Source organism: Mustelus asterias, chromosome 17 (assembly GCF_964213995.1).
Source record: "Mustelus asterias chromosome 17, sMusAst1.hap1.1, whole genome shotgun sequence".
Taxonomy (NCBI): Eukaryota; Metazoa; Chordata; class Chondrichthyes; order Carcharhiniformes; family Triakidae; genus Mustelus; species Mustelus asterias.
In genome coordinates this window covers 3,487,952-3,508,611 of record NC_135817.1, presented here as the reverse complement: position 1 = coordinate 3,508,611, position 20,660 = coordinate 3,487,952, and the positions used below count along the sequence as shown (strand labels likewise).

Genomic DNA, 20,660 nt, shown 5'->3' with positions numbered 1-20,660 from the left:
TCAAAGAGAAAATGTAGCAAAGGGGACAGCGTGGGGCTCCGGTTGTGTGTGGGACAACAATTGATAGATTTTAATTTTGACTCTCCGTCCCCCTGGATAGTTTTCCTTGCACCGAGACAGTTAGTACAAAGAACACCTGTTGGATTTGATGCTGTTCCTTGGTTTCGGCCCCTCCTGTTCCCCCCCTCACTGGGAGTTCTGCAAATATTGTCCCAGTTCCTAACCATCGCCTCTTGGGAGGTGGACCGGGAGTCGGGTCAGCCCTCCTTTTGCGTCCGGACTTTGGAAAACAGAGCCACAGAAATATAAACACTGTTTTACACTTGCTCTTGATTGCTTCCACTCTTTCCAATCGGAAAGATTTACATTTATATCGTGCTTTTCACAATTTTGCAACATTCCAAAGCACGGTGGCACAGTGGTTAGCGCTGCTGCCTCACAGCGCCAGGGACCCGGGTTCAATTCCGGCCTCGGGTCACTGTCTGTGTGGAGTTTGCATGTCCTCCCCGTGTCTGCGTGGGTTTCCTCCGGGTGCATTCTGCTCCAAACAGGATCCCTCCTGGACGCTGGGTAACAAGGAGGAGAGTGGCTCAGTGAGCGCAGGGGTGAGGGGGGAATGGGATTGTCCGTGGGTTCAGGATGACTCCATGGGCTGGATTTCCCCGTCTCGCCCGCCACGGGAATTGTGACGGGCGGGACACTGACCGCGCCAAAGGTCCATTGACCTCCGGAGGGATTTTCTGACGTTAAGGTGAGCGCGGTGGGAAAATCCCACCCAATGTTTCCGGAGGGTGGGATGAGGGAGAGCGGCCAGGGGTGCCTTGGAGTAGTCCGGTCTCGCGTGACTGCAGGACGGGGAGTTCAGTGAGGGTGGGAGCAGAGACAGGGAAAGGTGGTGAAGGTGGAATCAGAGGGACTGCACAGAAATGAGGTTGTAGCTTATCGAGTGATGCCAAGGCTTGGAACAGACTGACTTCAGCGCAGAGGTGCAGCTCGGGAACAGAGTTCGGAGCAGAGCTGGAAACCAAAGGCTGTATTTCTCAGTGCCCTTGAGGCTGTGTGCCGAAAGGCCACACACCAGCCCAGCAAGTATTACAGACTTCATTACTATTGGAGTGACTTGAACCCTCTCACCGTTTCCCCCTCGAACCCTCTCGCCGTTTCCCCCTCGAACCCTCTCGCCGTTTCCCCTCGAACCCTCTCACCGTTTCTCCCTGAACCCTCTCGCTGTTTCCCCTCGAACCCTCTCTCTGTTTCCCCCTCGAACCCTCTCACTGTTTCCCCCTCGAACCCTCTCGCTGTTTCCCCTCGAACCCTCTCGCTGTTTCCCCCTCGAACACTCTCGCTGTTTCCCCTCGAACCCTCTCGCTGTTTCCCCTCGAACCCTCTCGCTGTTTCCCCTCGAACCCTCTCGCTGTTTCCCCCTCGAACCCTCTCGCTGTTTCCCCTCGAACCCTCTCGCTGTTTCCCCTCGAACCCTCTCGCTGTTTCCCCTCGAACCCTCTCGCTGTTTCCCCCTCGAACCCTCTCACTGTTTCCCCTCGAACCCTCTCACCGTTTCCCCCTCGAACCCTCTCGCTGTTTCCCCTCGAACCCTCTCGCTGTTTCCCCTCAAACCCCCTCGCTGTTTCCCCCTCGAACCCTTTCGCTGTTTCCCCTCGAACCCTCTCACTGTTTCTCCCTGAACCCTCTCTCTGTTTCCCCTCGAACCCTCTCGCTGTTTCCCCTCGAACCCTCTCGCTGTTTCCCCCTCGAACCCACTCGCTGTTTCCCCTCGAACCCTCTCGCTGTTTCCCCCTCGAACCCTCTCGCTGTTTCCCCTCGAATCCTCTTGCTGTTTCCCCCTCGAACCCCCTCGCTGTTTCCCCCTCGAACGCCCTCACTGTTTCCCTCTCGAACCCTCTCACTGTTTCCCCCTCGAACCCTCTCATTGTTTCCCCCTTGAACCCTCTCACTGTTTCCCCATCGAACCCTCTCGCTCTTTCCCCTCGAACCTTCTTGCTGTTCCCCCTCGAACCCGCTCACTGTTTCCCCCTCGAACCCTCTCACTGTTTCCCCCTCGAACCCTCTCGCTGTTTCCCCTCGAACCCTCTCGCTGTTTCCCCTCGAACCCTCTCGCTGTTTCCCCTCGAACCCTCTCGCTATTTCCCCCTCGAACCCTCTCGCTGTTTCCCCCTCGAACCCTCTCTCTGTTTCTCCCTCGAACCCTCTCCCTGTTTCTCCCTCGAACCCTCTCGCTGATTCCCCCTCGAACCCTCTTGCTGTTTCCCCTCGAACCCTCTCACTGTTTCCCCCTCGAACCCTCTCGCTGTTTCCCCCTCGAACCCTCTCGCTGTTTCCCCCTCGAACCCTCTCGCCGTTTCCCCCTCGAACCCTCTCGCCGTTTCCCCCTCGAACCCTCTCACTGTTTCCCCCTCAAACCCTCTCGCTGTTTCCCCTCGAACCCCCTCGCTGTTTCCCCTCGAACCCTCTCGCTGTTTCCCCCTCGAACCCTCTCGCTGTTTCCCCCTCGAACCCTCTCGCTGTTTCCCCCTCGAACCCTCTCACTGTTTTCCCCTCGAACCCTCTCGCTGTTTCCCTCTCGAACCCTCTCACTGTTTCCCCCTCGAACCCTCTCGCTGTTTCCCCCTCGAACCCTCTCGCTGTTTCCCCTCGAACCCTCTCGCTGTTTCCCTCTCGAACCCTCTCGCTGTTTCCCCCTCGAACCCTCTCGCTGTTTCCCCTCGAACCCCCTCGCTGTTTCCCCCTCGAACCCTCTCACTGTTTCCCCCTCAGACCCTCTTGCTGTTTCCCCCTCGAACCCTCTCGCTGTTTCTCCTTGAACCCCCTCGAGGGGTAAACAGTGAGCGGGTTTACCTCGATTGAGTTTGCAGCTAAAGGGAATCGGGTGTGGCGACACTGGGTCTGAGGTGTTTTTTCAGGGCACAGACTGGCATTCCTGCCGTATGACCTGGAGCTGAGATGGTTGACCTCCCACCAGCCACAAACTTTGTGTCATGTCTGTCTCCGACCGGCAGAGAATTTTCCCCCAATTCCCACTGACTTCAATTATGCTCGGACTCCCGTAATGCCACACTCGGTCTAATGATCCAATTACTCCTCTTTCTCCCCGCTTGTTCTGGGTTGATGAATGGTGATCATTTTGCACAGGCAATTATTTAGATCAATTCGAATTGGATCTGCTTCCAACATTCTTCCACGCAGCACATTCCAGATTACCACAAAGGGGGTGGTACAGCAGTTAGAAACATAGAAAAACTACAGCACAAACAGGCCCTTCGGCCCACAAGTTGTGCCGAACACATCCCTACCTTCTAGACCTACCTATAACCCTCCATCCTATTACGCTCCATGTACTCATCCAGGAGTCTCTTAAAAGACCCTATTGAGTTCGCCTCCACCACCACTGACGGCAGCCGATTCCACTCGCCCACCACCCTCTGTGTGAAAAGCTTCCCCCTAACATCTCCCCTGTACCTACGCCCCCCGCACCCTAAACCTGTGTCCTCTCGTAGCAGACATTTCCACCCTGGGAAAAAGCCTCTGAGAGTCCACCCGATCTATGTCTCTCAACATCTTATACACCTCTATTAGGTCTCCTCTCATCCTTCGTCTCTCCAAGGAGAAAAGACCGATCTCCCTCAGCCTATCCTCATAAGGCATGCCACTCAATCCAGGCAACATCCTTGTAAATCTCCTCTGCACCCTTTCAATCTTTGCCACATCCTTCCCAAAGTGAGGCGACCAGAACTTAGCACAGCTGCCTCACAGCGCCAGGGACCAGGGTTCAATTCCCAGCTTGGGTCAGTGTCTCTGTGGAATTTGCACCTTCTCCCCGTGTCTGCGTGGGTTTCCTCCGGGTGCTCTGGTTTCCTCCCACAGTCCAAAGATGTGCGGGTTAGATTGATTGGCCATGCTTAATACTTGGGGTTTGATTTGATTTGATTTATTATTGTCACATCTATTATGTGGAGTTTGCACATTCTCTGTGTGGAGTTTGCACATTCTCCTCGTGTCTGCGTGGGTTTCCTCCGGGTGCTCCGGTTTCCTCCCACAGTCCAAAGATGTGCGGGTTAGGTTGATTGGCCAGGTTAAAAAATTGCCCCTTAGAGTCCTGGGATGTGTAGGTTAGAGGGATTAGCAGGTAAAATATGTGGGGATAGGGCCTGGGTGGGATAGTGGTCGGTGCAGACTCGATGGGCCGAATGGCCTCCTTCTGCACTGTAGGGTTTCTATGATTTCTTTCTATGATTCTATTAGCATACAGTGAAAAGTATTGTTTCTTGCACGCTATACAGACAAAGCATACCGTTCATAGAGAAGGAAAGGAGAGAGTGCAGAGTGTAGTGTTACAGTCATAGCTAGGGTGTAGAGAAAGATCAACTTAATGCAAGATAGGTCCATTCAAAAGTCTGACAGCAGCAGGGAAGAAGCTGTTCTTGAGTCGGTTGGTACGTGACCTCAGACTTTTGTACCTTATTCCAGATGGAAGAAGGTGGAAGAGAGAATGTCCAGGGTGCGTGAAGTCCTTAATTCTGCTGGTGCTTTGCTGAGGCAGCGGGAAGTGTAGACAGAGTCAATGGATGGGAGGCTAGTTTGCGTGATGGATTGGGCTACATTCACGACCTTTTGTAGTTTCTTGCGGTCTTGGGCAGAGCAGGAGCCATACCAAGCTGTGATACAACCAGAAAGAATGCTTTCTATGGTGCATCTGTAAATGCTGTAGCTGACATGCCAAATTTCCTCGGTCTTCTGAGAAAGTAGAGGCATTGGTGGGCTTTCTTAACATTATGGGGATAGGGTGGGATTGTTGTCAGCGCAGGTTCGATGGGCCGAATGGCCTCCTTCTGTACCGCAGGGATTCTATGATATGAATTGATTTGTGTGGGGCGGAGGGTGTGAAATGGAGAATTTCTGTTCAAACTGCCTGTTTATTTGCAGATTGAAGAAGGCAGCAAAGCAGCGGCGGTGGGCAAGCTTCAGGTCGGAGATGAGATGGTCAGCATTAACGACATCCTCCTCACCGGCTACAGGCAAGAGGCAATCTGCCTGGTGAAAGGCTCGTACCGGACTCTGAAGATGGTGGTGAGAAGGTGAGGCACAAAACAAACCCCCCGGAGTGTGTAACCCCTCAAACCTTGGGCCAATCATCTTGAAAGGAGTTGGCCTGAAAGACACGCTGGTTAGTGTATTGATCCGAACAGGCGCCGGAGGGCGGCGACTCGGGGGATTTCACAGTAACTTCATTGCAGTGTTAATGTATGCCTTACTTGGGACGAATAAATTAACTTTAACTTGACTGTAGGGTCCATTCAATCCTCAGAATAGACAAAGGCAGCACTGGCACTAAAGTTGAATTTCTTTTATTGAAGAAATTCTGTCTGTAAATTTTAGACCTTAAAATTAACATGAGAGAAAGCGAACTGGAAAGAATTACTGGAGAGAGAGAGATAGTGGCTTTTGCCAGTCCTGTACTGATCACAGCAGAACTCAAAACAGACTCCGAACAGGTCTCGAAGACAGACTTGACCCAAACTGAAAACATAGGGCTAAAACTACAATGTATGTGATTTATTATGGAAATTGCTCGGCACATGCTGTCTCTAACTTTCACAGCTTGCAGATGTTGCTTATGAGAAACCTTGTTTGGCTCATGAGAAAGCCTGTTTTCGCTTGCATCAAAAAATGCAGTCAGTTTTCCGAGCTCACCCAGCATGCCTGCTGAATCTTAAAACGTGGTTGAATTAGTGAACCCCTATAGTCCAGCGTTTAAATGTAATTGCATAGGCAGAAATATCTTAAACTGAAGTCTTTGCGCAAATGAAGCAAACAGAGCTAAGCATACAGAGGATCTCGCAAGGCCACCGGCCAGGGTGCAGAGGTTGCAGATCAGTTTAAAAGCAGAACCTGCTGCAACCTGCACAGTTAGCCAGGCAGCAATGGTGAGAGAGAGAGTTTGGGTTCAAATAAACTGGGCAGTTTGTGGGCTCCTTCACCCTTCTCACGCTTGTTCTTCAATTTGGGACCGCTGGTTGAAGGACCAAATGTCATTGTCAAATAGCAGTATAACATGGGGCGGCACAGTGGTTAGTACTGCTGCCTCATGGCACTAAGGAAATAGGTTCGATTCCCAGCTAGGGTCACTGTCTGTGTGGAGTTTGCACGTTCTCCCCGTGTCTGCATGGGTTTCCTCCAGATGCTCCAGTTTCCTCCCACAGTCCGAAAGATGGTGGTTTGGCCGTGCTAAATTCTCCCTCTGTGTACCTGAACAGGCGCCGGAGTGTGGCGACGAGGGGATTTTCACAGTAACTTCATTGAAATGTTAATGAAAACCTACTTGTGACTATTAAATAAACTTTAAATATCCGAGACAAATAGCAGTATAACTTCACTCTATCCTAGACAAATAGCAGTGTAACTTCACTCTATCCCAGACAAATAGCAGTATAACTTCACTCTATCCTAGACAAATATCAGTGTAACTTCACTCTATCCTAGACAAATAGCAGTATAACTTCACTCTATCCCAGACAAATAGCAGTATAACTTCACTCTATCCTAGACAAATAGCAGTATAACTTCACTCTATCCTAGACAAATATCAGTGTAACTTCACTCTATCTTAGACAAATAGCAGTGTAACTTCACTCTATCCCAGACAAATAGCAGTGTAACTTCACTCTATCCTAGACAAATATCAGTATAACTTCACTCTATCCTAGACAAATAGCAGTATAACTTCACTCTATCCCAGACAAATAGCAGTATAACTTCACTCTATCCTAGACAAATATCAGTGTAACTTCACTCTATCCTAGACAAATAGCAGTGTAACTTCACTCTATCCCAGACAAATAGCAGTGTAACTTCACTCTATCCTAGACAAATATCAGTATAACTTCACTCTATCCTAGACAAATAGCAGTATAACTTCACTCTATCCCAGACAAATAGCAGTATAACTTCACTCTATCCTAGACAAATATCAGTGTAACTTCACTCTATCCTAGACAAATAGCAGTGTAACTTCACTCTATCCCAGACAAATAGCAGTGTAACTTCACTCTATCCTAGACAAATAGCAGTGTAACTTCACTCTATCCTAGACAAATAGCAGTATAACTTCACTCTATCCCAGACAAATAGCAGTATAACTTCACTCTATCCTAGACAAATAGCAGTGTAACTTCACTCTATCCCAGACAAATAGCAGTATAACTTCACTCTATCCTAGACAAATATCAGTGTAACTTCACTCTATCCCAGACAAATAGCAGTGTAACTTCACTCTATCCTGGACAAATAGCAGTATAACTTCACTCTATCCCAGACAAATAGCAGTGTAACTTCACTCTATCCGAGACAAATAGCAGTGTAACTTCACTCTATCCCAGACAAATAGCAGTGTAACTTCACTCTATCCTGGACTTTATTATCAGCCAATTTCCTTCCTGGACATTATGCTGAAACATGCATACAGGAGCTCTGGGATTGTTCTCCGTGGAGCAGGGATTTAATGGATTTATTCACAATCGTGATGAATAGAGAAGGAAAGGAGAGAGTGCGGAATGTAGTGTTACAGTCATAGCTAGGGCGTAGAGAAAGATCAACTTAATGCGAGGTAGGTCCATTCAAAAGTCTGGTGGCAGCAGGGAAGAAACTGTTCTTGAGTCGGTTGGTACGTGACCTCAGACTTTTGTATCTTTTCCCCAACGGAAGAAGGTGGAAGGGAGAATGTCCGGGATGCGTGGGGTCCGTAATTATGCTGGCTGCTTTGCCGAGGCAGCGGGAAGTGTAGACAGAGTCAATGGATGGGAGGCTGGTTTGCGTGATGGATTGGGCTCCGTCGCAACCCTTTGTAGTTTCTTGCGGTCTTGGTCAGAGCAGGAGCCATACCAAGCTGTGATACGGAAAGGATTTTTTAAACGTTTATTTGAATTTTTAAAATTATTTTCACAAGTAGACTTACATTCACACTGTAATGAAGTTACTGTGAAAATCCCCTAGTCGCCACTCTCCAGCACCTGTTCGGATACACTGAGGGAGAATTTAACATGGCCAATCCACCTAACCTGCACATCTTTGGACTGTGGGAGGAAACTGGAACACCCGGAGGAAACCCATGCAGACACGGGGAGACTGTGCAAAGTCCACACAGACAGTGACCCAAGCTGGGAATCGAACCCAGGTCCCTGGCGCTGTGAGGCAGCAGTGCGAACCACTGTGCCGCTCGATGCTTCCTCTGCTGCATCCGTAATCTTGGACATTTAACTGTGCGTGTGTGCCTGCTGAGAAGCATAAACAAGCAAAATCTGGTTCACTGGCCCAGAATTAAGTGTTAGTAATGCATACTATTATTTCTGTATCAAATGAACACCAACTTCTGGAGAGCCTGTGTGCAGTTAGATGTGGAAAGCCAGACGTAGCTATCTGGGATACTCTTCTCCTTTAGAAGCCGTGTGAAAGTGATGTGCAAAAGAAGCAAATGTGATGTGAGAAAAAACACTTCACACAATGAGCGGTGCAAGTCTGGAATGACTGCCAGGAAGTGTGGTGGAGGCAGCTTCAATCAAGAGGGCATTGGATGATTACTTGAATAGAAATGATGTGCGGGAGTCTGGGGAAAAGACAGGGGAATGGCTCTAAATCATCATGCTTGTTTGGAGAGCCAGTACAGACACGATGGGCCGAATGATCTGCTCCTAACTGTGATTCTGTGGATTTCACTGCTGGGCTGCCTGCCTCGTTCGAATTGTCTCTTGTTCTCGGTTCACTCAGCAGGGAAGAGGAGACAGTTTCTCTCCATCAACCCTATTGATCCCTCTATTGTTCATTAGGTCTTGACCTGGATTAGATCACCACTCAACCTTCTATATTCAGAGGAATGACGCTGATGTTTATATAACATGTCCTCAGAAATCAACCCTCTTCGTACCATTACATTTTTGATTTGATTTATTATTGTCACATGTATCAGTATACAGTGAAAAGTATTGTTTCTTGCGCACTATACAGACAAAGCATACCGTTCATAGAGAAGGAAAGGAGAGAGTGCAGAATGTAGTGTTACAGTCATAGCTAGAATAGAATAGAATAGAATCCCTACAGTGCAGAAGGAGGCCATTCGGCCCATCGAGTCTGCACCGACCACAATCCCACCCAGGCCCTACCCCCACATATTTACCCGTTAATCCCTCTAACCTACGCATCTCAGGACTCTAGGGGGCAATTTTTAACCTGGCCAATAAACCTAATCCGCACATCTTTGGACTGTGGGAGGAAACCGGAGCACCCGGAAGAAACCCACGCAGACACGAGGAGAATGTGCAAACTCCACACAGACAGTGACCCGAGCCGGGAATTGAACCCGGGACCCTGGAGCTGTGGAGCAGCAGTGCTAACCACTGTGCTACCGTGCCGCCTAGGATGTAGAGAAAGATCAACTTAATGCGAGCTCGGTCCATTCAAAAGTCTGTTGGCAGCAGGGAAGAAGCTGTTCTTGAGTCGGTTGGTACGTGACCTCAGACTTTTGTATCTTTTTCCAGACGGAAGAAGATGGAAGAGAGAATGTCCGGGGTGCGTGAGGTCCTTAATTATGCTACTGCTTTGCCGAGGCAGCGGGAAGTGTAGACAGAGTCAGTGGATGGGAGGCTGGTTTGTGTGATGGATTGGGCTACATTCACGACCTTTTGTAGTTTCTTGCGGTCTTGGGCAGAGCAGGAGCCACACCAAGCTGTGATACAACCAGAAAGAATGCTTTCTATGGTGCATCTGTAAAAGTTGCTGAGAGCTGTACCTGACGTGCCAAATTTCTGTAGTCTTCTGAGAAAGTAGAGGCGTGGTGGGCATTAGAATTAGAATTAAACCTTCTCAGTACCATTATCATTCTGAAATGTGCCTTCATGAGGTGTGAACAGTTAGGAAGTCAAATGCAATGTTAGTGTTCACGTTGAGAGAGCGAGAATACAAAAGCAGGGATGTACTTCTGAGACTGTATAAGGCTCTGGTCAGACCCATTTGGAATATTGTGAGCAGTTTTGGGCCCCGTATCTAAGGAAGGATGTGCTGGCCTTGGAGGGAGTACTGAGGAGGTTCACAAGAATGACCCCTGGAATGAAGAGCTTGTCGTATGAGGAACGGTTGAGGACTCTGGGTCTGTACTCGTTGGAGTTTAGAAGGATGAGGGGGGATCCTATTGAAACTTACAGGATACCGCGAGGCCTGGATAGAGTGGACGTGGAGAGGATGTTTCCACTAGTCGGAAAAACTAGAACCAGAGGACACAACCTCAGGCTAAAGGGACGATCCTTTAAAACAGAGATGAGGAGGAATTTCTTCAGCCAGAGAGTGGTGAACCTGTGGAACTCTTTGCCGCAGAAGGCTGTGGAGGCCAGGTCATTGAGTATCTTTAAGACAGAGATAGGTAGATTCTTGATCAAAAGGGGATCAATGGTGACAGGGAGAAGGCAGGAGAATGGGGATGAGAAAAATATCAGCCTTGATTGAATAGCAGAGGAGACTCGATGGGCCGAATGGCCTAATTCTGCTCCAATATATAGAATCATAGAATCCATGCAGTGCAGAAAGAGGCCATTCGGCCCATCGAGTCTGCATCGACCACAATCCCACCCAGGCCCTATTCCCGTAATGCCACGTATTTACCCTAGCTAGTCCCCCTGACACTCGGGTCAATTTAGCATGGCCAGTCAACCTAGCCAGCACATCTTTGGACTATGGGAGGAAACCAGAAACCCACGCAGAAACTGGGAGAATGTGCCGACTCCACACAGACAGTGACCCAGGCCGGGAATTGAACCCGGGTCCCTGGCGCTGTGAGGCAGCAGTGCTAACCACTGTGCCACAGTGCCGACCATCTTATGGCCTTATGAACTAGTGGCTGACCACTAGCTCCCAACCCAAAGCACTGCTACATTTAACACACTGAATATGCTAATATTGGTAATGCAAATTGCCCAGTTGTCCCACACCTGGCTGATCGAAGTGTTTTGGACTGTAGTGACATCCTCAGTCTGAGAAAGGCTCTGTGTAGATTCAAGTTCTTTCTCTGTCTAACATCTCGAACCGCGTACCCATTTTAGATAGGTCAGTGTCAGTTCTAACTCAGCACTAACACTATCGTGTGTGGGCTATATTGGAAGAGCTGAGAAGTTTGTTATGTTGCCCAGTCTTGGGTAAGTAACGTGAGTTTGACAATGGCTGCCTGATGTGAGTCGCCGTGTTAATCTCGGTGCAATAGACAATCGGCCTGTGCCCAGAGGATGGTGGGTTCGAGCCCCACCCCAGAGACCTTGGCCCTTGTTCTTGGGTTGACATTTGAGTGCAGTACCGAGGGATTGCTGCGTTGTTGGGGGCGCCAGCTTTCAGGTAGGACTGGTTGAAATGGAGTCCCGTCTCCCCTCTTACCGATGTAAAAGCTCCCAGAATATTATTTCAGAGAAGAAGCAACTGAGTTCTCCTGCTCTGAAAGCAATATTTATTAATCTACCAACATCACAAATAAATTGTCTGGCACGGCGGCACAGTGGTTAGCACTGCTGCCCTCACAGCGCCAGGGACCCCGGGTTCGATTCCCGGCTTGGGTCACTGTCTGTGTGGAGTTTGCACATTCTCCCCGTCTCTGCGTGGGTTTCCTCCGGGTGCTCCGGTTTCCTCCCACAGTCTGAAAGACGTGCTGGTTAGGTGCATTGGCCGTGCTAAATTCTCCCTCAGTGTACCCGAACAGGCGCCGGAGTGTGGCGATTAGGGGCTTTTCACAGTAACTTCACTGTAGTTGTATATTATTGTCACAAGTAAGCCTATTTGTGACAATAACATAGAAATAAACTTAAAACGTCACACATTATCACACTGCAGTTTGTGGGACTTGTGCGCAAATTTGATTTGATTTATTATTATCACATGTATCAGCATGCAGTGAAAAGTATTGTTTCTTGAACGCTACGTAGACAAAGCATACCGTTCGTAGAGAAGGAAATGAGAGAGTGCAGAATGTTACAGTCATAGCTAGGGTGCAGAGAAAGATCAAATTGGCTGCCTCATTTCTGACGTACAGAAGTAGCCACACTTCAAAAGTACTTCATTGGCTGTGAAGTACTTTGGAATGTCCTTGTGTCATGCTGGGCGCTATATAAATGCACTTTCTTTCTACCTGATGCAGCAGCGAGATTGCTGTAATTTGTTGGTCGGTAGTAAACCCATTCTTTGTGGCAGTTGTACTCGGGTTTGCTGTCAGTAATACGACCCTGGCGTGTTAAGAGTATTGGTTTCATGCCTTTTCTTCCAATTGAGTGTTGTGTGAAAGCTTTAGCTCTGGATTCTGCCTCCTGCTAAATCATTCATGGGCAGTCAGCTCACCCGCTGTTGTTAACACAGAATGAATCTTCAGTGAGACTCTCGATGTTCTAACGTAAGCCGGGGAAGTTCAGACAGTCAGGGCAGTTCCCAACTTGGGTTTCACGCGATGAGTCACTCGGCGCTGTTGTTTGGGAGCCATTGTTCAGATTGTGGCAAAGAGTGAGTGTTAGGTACATGCATCATGTTGAGTTGGACATGTACCACCATTCCTCCATCATCGCTGGATCACCGTCCTGGAGCTCCCTGCCGAGGTGTGCACCTTCAGCACACCGACTGCAGTCCCTCAGGAGGAAGGCATGTTCTCCCACCTTCTCAGGACAACTTAAAGTATATTTATTAGTCACAAGTAAGGCTTACATTAACGCTGCAATGAAGTTACTGTGACATTTCCCTAGTCGCCACACTCCTGTTCGGGTACACTGAGGGAGAATTTAGCACGGCCAATGCACCCTAACCAGCACGTCTTTCAGACTGTGGGAGGAAACCAGAGCACCCGGAGGAAACCCACGCAGACACGGGGAGAATGTGCAAACTCCACACAGACAGCTTTTATTAACGGGGGGTTGGAGTTTAAGAGCCGTGGGGTTATGCTGCAACTGTACAGGACCTTGGTGAGACCACATTTGGAGTATTGTGTGCAGTTCTGGTCACCTCACTATAGGAAGGATGTGGAAAGCGCTGGAAAGAGTGCAGAGGAGATTTACCAGGATGCTGCCTGGTTTGGAGGGTAGGTCTTATGAGGAAAGGTTGCGGGAGCTAGGGCTGTTCTCTCTGGAACGGAGGAGGCTGAGGGGAGACTTAATAGAGGTTTATAAAACGATGAAAGGGATAGATAGAGTGAACGTTCAAAGACTATTTCCTCGGGTGGATGGAGCTATTACAAGGGGGCATAACTATAGGGTTCGTGGTGGGAGATACAGGAAGGATATCAGAGGTAGGTTCTTTACGCAGAGAGTGGTTGGGGTGTGGAATGGACTGCCTGCAGTGATAGTGGAGTCAGACATTTAAGCGGTTATTGGATAGGCACATGGAGCACACCAGGATGATAGGGAGTGGGATAGCTTGATCTTGGTTTCAGATAAAGCTCGGCACAACATCGTGGGCCGAAGGGCCTGTTCTGTGCTGTACTGTTCTATGTTCTAGACAGTGACCCAAGCCGGGAATCGAACCCGGGTCTCTGGTGCGGTGAGGCAGCAGCGCTAACCACTGTGCCGCCCCACTGAGGAAGGGCTGAAAATGCCAACTGTGCCAATGGTGCCCACATCCCCAGAATGATTCTGTCCTGCACTCTTTTAGGGAAATTCAATACATGACCCGCACTTCAGTCTGTTCTGAAGCAGTTGCCCTTCAGGACAACATGACGTGATCCTGGTTCTGTGATCGAGCTGTGCTGCGGGATTCCTACCGAGCTTAGGATCTAATCCTTATGGAGCGAAGGGAAGATTTCCAATAATTCTGTCTCCCGGATGTCCCCTCCCAGGTGACCTTTGATTCAACGGCCGGGGTGGTGAATCCGGTCATTTTCACCTTGAAGGAGAGCACGAAGGGGAAAATCTGGAATGTTCTCCCTCGGAAATTGTGGCTGAGTGAGGGAGGGAGGAGGCTTTCAAAAATAGAGGTTGATGTTTGTTAGTCAGGGGTGTGAAGGTGTCAAAATGGGACAATGACTGTTCTGGGATGGTAAGCAGTGGGTGGGTGGGAGCAGGGCAGGGTAGGAGAACTCGGTGGATGAGGTTAAAAAGTTTATTTATTAGTCACAAATAGGCTTACATTAACACTGCAATGAAGTTACTGTGAAAATCCCCTGGTCGCCGCACTCCGGTGCCTTTTTGGGTAACACTGAGGGAGAATGTAGCATGGCCAATTCACCCAACCCGCACATCTTCCGCACTGTGGGAGGAAACCGGAGCACCCGGAGGAAACCCACGCAGACACGGGGAGAACGTGCAGACTCCACACAGACAGTGACCCAAGCCGGGAATCGAACCCGGGTCACTGGCGCTGTGAGGCAGCAGTGCTAACCACTGTGCCACCGTGCCTTGGTCATGGCTTGGCAGAGATTAAGGTTGGCACATTGGCACTGGTGGACAAGGATATGGTGTGAGGGCAAGAGCTTCGAGGGACTGAGCACAATCAAAGAACAACAGGGATCAATTCATCAAAGATGTTATTTATTAAAGTCCACATTTCACTAAAATGTAGCTTTAGTCCAGTCAGTGGACTTATTGATTCTGCTGTTGGTTTAATGGTTATGATGTGGAGATGCCGGCGTTGGACTGGGGTAAACACAGTAAGAAGTTTAACAACACCAGGTTAAAGTCCAACAGGTTTATTTGGTAGCAAAAGCCACACAAGCTTTCGGAGCTGCAAGCCCCTTCTTCAGGTGAGTGGGAATTCTGTTCACAAACAGAGCATATAAAGACACAAACTCAATTTACATGAATAATGGTTGGAATGCGAATACTTACAACCAATCAAGTCTTCAAGAAACAAAACAGCATGAGTGGAGAGAGCATCAAGACAGGCTAAAAAGATGTGTATTGTCTCCAGACAAGACAGCCAATGAAACTCTGTGGGGGTTACAAATAGTGGGACATGAACCCAATATCCCGGTTGAGGCCGTCCTCGTGTGTGCGGAACTTGGCTATCAGTTTCTGCTCAGCGACTCTGCGCCGTCGTGTGTCGCGAAGGCCGCCTTGGAGAACGCTTACCCGAATATCAGAGGCCGAATGCCCGTGACCGCTGAAGTGCTCCCCAACAGGAAGAGAACAGTCTTGCCTGGTGATTGTCGAGCGGTGTTCATTCATCCGTTGTCGCAGCGTCTGCATAGTTTCCCCAATGTACCATGCCTCGGGACATCCTTTCTTGCAGCGTATCAGGTAGACAACGTTGGCCGAGTTGCAAGAGTATGTACCGTGTACCTGGTACATCTGGAGACAATACACATCTTTTTGGCCTGTCTTGATGCTCTCTCCACTCATGCTGTTTTGTTTCTTGAAGACTTGATTGGTTGTAAGTATTCGCATTCCAACCATTATTCATGTAAATTGAGTCTGTGTCTTTATAAGCTCTGTTTGTGAACAGAATTCCCACTCACCTGAAGAAGGGGCTTGCAGCTCCGAAAGCTTGTGTGGCTTTTGCTACCAAATAAACCTGTTGGACTTTAACCTGGTGTTGTTAAACTTCTTACTGGGTTTAATGGTTGCCAGTTTCAACATGGGTGTATTTAGCGATGGGGGGTTAACGTTACTTTCTGGTGTCTCTCCTCCAGCTCTGCAACATCACTTTCATCGAGTTTGTGTTTCTTGGAATAAAAATTAGAATGCCACATTATAAAAATGCCGGAAGCAAAGGCCCAGGGTACCTCCAGGTCTCTCCCCGGGATGATAGGCCATGCTCTCTCTCACCACCTTGTGGGTGGAATTTCCATTTTGTATTACACCAGCCAAATATCGATCCATCGACCTGTCGATCTACAGTTCTGCCTGGCAGTGGATTAACATTTGTCACCATTGTGGTTAAATTATAATAACGTCGTGGTATTAATGTTTGCATAGTTAACCCAGAGAGGAACATAGTACAGACTCTCAAAACCTGGCCCCCAGCTACTGCACACTGCCTCCCTGCACTCATCTGTGTCCCCTTCTGCCCCTGCGTCTGTCTGTGTCCCCCCCCTCTGCCCCTGCGTCTGTCTCTGTGTCCCCCTCTGCTCCTGCGTCTGTCTCTGTGTCCCCCTCTGCTCCTGCGTCTGTCTGTGCCCCTCCCCTCTGCTCCTGCGTCTGTCTGTGTGTCCACCTGCTCCTGCGTCTGTCTGTGCCCCCCCCCTGCCCCTGCGTCTGTCTGTGCCCCCTCTGCTCCTGCGTCTGTCTGTGCCCCCCCCCTGCCCCTGCGTCTGTCTGTGCCCCCTCTGCTCCTGCGTCTGTCTGTGCCCCCCCCTGCCCCTGCGTCTGTCTGTCCCTCCTCTGCTCCTGCGTCTGTCTGTGCCCCCCCCCGCCCCTGCGTCTGTCTGTCCCTCCTCTGCTCCTGCGTCTGTCTGTGCCCCCCCCCGCCCCTGCGTCTGTCTGTCCCTCCTCTGCTCCTGCGTATATCTGTGTTCCCCCCCCGCCCCTGCGTCTGTCTGTCCCTCCTCTGCTCCTGCGTATATCTGTGTTCCCCCCTCTGCTCCTGCGTCTGTCTGTGCCCCCTGCTCTGCTCCTGCCTCTGTCTGTGCCCCCTGCTCTGCTCCTGCCTCTGTCTGTGCCCCCTGCTCTGCTCCTGCCTCTGTCTGTGCCCCTCCCCTCTGTTCCTGCCTCTGTCTGTGCCCTCCCCTCTGCTCCTGCGTCTGTCTGTGCCCCTCCCCTCTGTTCCTGCCTCTGTCTGTGCCCCCTGCTCTGCTCCTGCCTCTGTCTGTGCCCCCTGCTCTGCTCCTGCCTCTGTCTGTGCCCCTCCCCTCTGTTCCTGCCTCTGTCTGTGCCCTCCCCTCTGCTCCTGCGTCTGTCTGTGTCCCCCTCTGCTCCTGCGTCTGTCTGTGCCCCCCCCGCCCCTGCGTCTGTCTGTCCCTCCTCTGCTCCTGCGTCTGTCTGTGCCCCCTGCTCTGCTCCTGCGTCTGTCTGTGCCCCCTGCTCTGCTCCTGCCTCTGTCTGTGCCCCTCCCCTCTGTTCCTGCCTCTGTCTGTGCCCTCCCCTCTGCTCCTGCGTCTGTCTGTGCCCCCTCTACTCCTGCGTCTGTCTGTGTCCCCCTCTGCTCCTGCGTCTGTCTGTGCCCCCCCCGCCCCTGCGTCTGTCTGTCCCTCCTCTGCTCCTGCGTCTGTCTGTGCCCCCTGCTCTGCTCCTGCCTCTGTCTGTGCCCCTCCCCTCTGTTCCTGCCTCTGTCTGTGCCCTCCCCTCTGCTCCTGCGTCTGTCTGTGCCCCCTCTACTCCTGCGTCTGTCTGTGTCCCCCTCTGCTCCTGCGTCTGTCTGTGTCCCCCTCTGCTCCTGCGTCTGTCTGTGTCCCCCTCTGCTCCTGTGTCTGTCTGTGCCACCCCCCCGCCGCTGCGTCTGTCTGTGCCTCCCCTCTGCTCCTCCGTCTGTCTGCCCCCCCCCCCACTGCTCCTGCGTCTGTCTGTGTCCCCCCTTTGCTCCTGCGTCTGTCTATGTCCCCCTCTGCCCCTGCGTCTGTCTCTGTCCCCCTCTGCCTCTGGGCAGCATTAAGTCTCGGATATATGTAGTGATTCTGAATCTGAAGCTGCTGGTGTCAGTCCAGCGACTTGGGCATCTAATCCAGGCGACACTCCAAGGCAGCACTGAGGGAGTGCTGCGCTGCCAGAGGTGCCTTGCCGGGTCCCACACTGCCCTCTCTGGTGAATGTAAAGGATTGCACGGCACTGTTTAGGAAAAGAGCAGAGGGTTTCTCCCAGTGTCTCGGCCAATATTTATTCTGTGACCAATATTACTGAGACAATAGATGATCTGGTCTTTATCACACTGTGTTCCCAGGACTCTGGGTGCAGTAATTAGCTACATTACTGGAGTAGATGACATTTGGAAAAGTGCTTTATTGGCTGTAAACATTTTGGGAACTCCTGCAATCCTGGAAAGGGGATGGGGGGAGAGATGGATAAAGTCAACGTTCCGAGCTCTGGTCATGTGGCGAGGGGAGGAATAGTGACCTTCACTGAGGAAAGTGACTGAGGTGAATGAATTTGTCCTCGAATTCTTCACATTCCTTTGCAGTTCAGGACAAAACAAAGTCAATTCAAGGTTGTTGGAACCCAATCCAGAGTTTGAAAGCTTGATAAGAGTCCTCCAGTGAGACGCTCTGAGGTCGGGGGTGGGGAATCCGTATCTTTAGAGGCAGTCTCCAGACACAGCTTTGTGAGGCCAGGGCATTGTTTCTAAGGAGCCAGACATTGAATTGGGGTTGCGGGGGTGGTTCTACCCAGACTGCGTCACATCCACTTACTGTGGAAACATGGCTGCTTATCAGTGAGCAATACTGAACACATTTCTCTGTCTTTGCATCTGATTTGTGTTCACCTGTCAACCACACACGCCCAATCCCAAAGTGCTAGAATTCCCCCCCGACCCGTCTGCCCTTCTCTCCCTCTCTATCTCTCTATCTCCACTCCCTCTATCTCTCCCTCTCTATCTCTCTCCCTCTCTCTCTATCTCTCTATCTCCACTCTCTCTATCTCTCCACTCTATCTCTCTCTCTCTCTATCTCCACTCTCTCTCTCTCTCTCTATCTCTCCCTCTCTCCACTCTCTATCTCTCTCTCCCTCACTCTCTATCTCTATCTCTCCCTCTCTATCTCTCTCTCCCTCTCTCTCTATCTCCACTCTCTCTCTCTATCTCTCCCTCTTTCCACTCTCTATCTATCTCTCTCTCTCCCTTTCTCTCTCCACTCTCTCTCTCTCCACTCTCTCTCTCTCCAGTCTCTCTCTCTCTCTCTCCACTTCTCTCTATCTCTCCACTCTCTCCACTCTCTCTCCCCCCTCCTCTCTCTCTCTCCACTCTCTTTCCCTCTCCACTCTCTCTCCCCCCTCCTCTCTCTCTCTCCACTCTCTTTCCCTCTCTCTCCCTCTCTCCACTCTCTATCTCTATCTGCCTCTCCTCCCTCTCTTTCTGCCCCACTTTCACTCCCTCTCCCTTCACTTCTCTCTCTTCCCCCTCTCCACCTCACCTCTCACTATCTCTTCCCCCTCTCTCCACCTCCCCTCCCTTTCTCTGTCCCTCCCTCCCTCTCTTCCTCCCTCCCTCCCTCTCTTCCTCCCTCCCTCCCTCCCTCTCTCTGCCTCTGTCTTTACCTCTCTCTCCCTCCCCCGCTCTGTTTCTCTGCCTCTCCTCCTCACTCTCTTTCTGCCTCTCTTCCTCCCTCCCTCCCCCCACCTCTCTCTCTCCCTGCCCCCACCTCTTTCTCTCCCCCCCCACCTCTCTCTCCCTCCCGCTCTATCTCTCTCTCTTTCTGCCTCTCACCCTCCCTCCCTCACCCCACCTCTCTGCCTCTCCCCCTGCCCACTCTCTCTGCTAGAAGATGTTCCTCAAAATTCATTTCTTGAGCAAAGTTCTTGGTCACCAATGTCCCAGCGTCCCATCCTTTGGCTCAGTGTCAATGTTTGGTCTTATTGTGAAGCAGCTGGGAATGCTTTCCTGCAGGACGGGGTGCTAAATAAATGCGGTTTATTGTTATTGAGTCCTGGGAACCAAAGGTAATGCTTTTAAGTCTTTGTTCTCATTGGCTCGCGTTCGTTTGTGTCTATGGCACTTGAGTCGCTGGGATAAACAGATCTTGTTCTTCTGACTGGGAATGTGTCCTTTCTCAATGGGACAGGCCCATTTCACCGAGGACTCCTACAAAATAAGACGTTACATTTGTCGCCCAGGCCTCAAGCAGCAGGTTCCTGGGCCGAGGAGCCTGTACGTTTGACCCTGAAATACCTGGTGGAAATATCTTTGTGGGCACAGCAAGTGAGCTTGAAAGAATGCAGATTGGAATATCAGATTAGGGACGGCACGATGGCGCAGTGGTTAGCACTGCTGCTTCACAGCGCCGGGACCTGGGTTCTTAGAATCTTAGAATCCCTACAGCACAGAAAGAGGCCATTCGGCCCATCGAGTCTGCACCCAATCCCACCCAGGCCCTACCCCCATGTCCCTACATATTTACCCACTAATTCCTCTAACCTACGCATCCCAGGACACTAAGGGGCAATTTTAGCATGGCCAGTCAACCTAACCCGCACATCTTTGGACTGTGGGAGGAAACCGGAGCACCCGGAGGAAACCCACGCTGACACGGGGAGAATGCGCAAACTCCACACAGACAGTGACCCGAGCCGGGATTCGAACCCAGGTCCCTGGAGCTGTGGAGCAGCAGTGCTAACCACTGTGCTACCGTGCCGCCCTAATCCCGGCCTTGGGTCACTGTCTGTGTGGAGTTTGCGCCTTCTCCTCGTGTCTGCGTGGGTTTCCTCCGGGTGCTCCGGTTTCCTCCCACAGTCCAAAGATGTGCGGGTTAGGTGGATTGGCCATGCTAAATTGACCCTTTGTGTCAGGGGGATTCGTAGAATAAATATGTGGGATTACGGGAATAGGGCCTGGGTGGGATTGTGGTCGGTGCAAACTCGATGGGCCGAATGGCTTCCTTCTGCACTGTAGGGATTCTATTAAGGTGCAGAGGTTCATAGAACATAGAACATAGAACAGTACAGCACAGAACAGGCCCTTTGGCCCACGATGTTGTGCCGAGCTTTATCTGAAACCAAGATCAAGCTATCCCACTCCCTATCATCCTGGTGTGCTCCATGTGCCTATCCAATAACCGCTTA

At 50.7% G+C, this 20,660-nt stretch overlaps 1 protein-coding gene across 1 annotated transcript in view; it reads left to right on the top strand.

Moving 5' to 3' along the window:
• The window catches only part of LOC144506219 (protein Shroom2-like), a 191,346-nt gene that overhangs the window by 132,296 nt on the left and 38,390 nt on the right, over window positions 1-20,660 (top strand). The window contains exon 2 of the mRNA XM_078232079.1: window positions 4,942-5,093. Coding sequence (XP_078088205.1) covers window positions 4,942-5,093 — 152 coding nt within the window. The remainder of the gene's footprint in view (window positions 1-4,941; window positions 5,094-20,660) is intronic.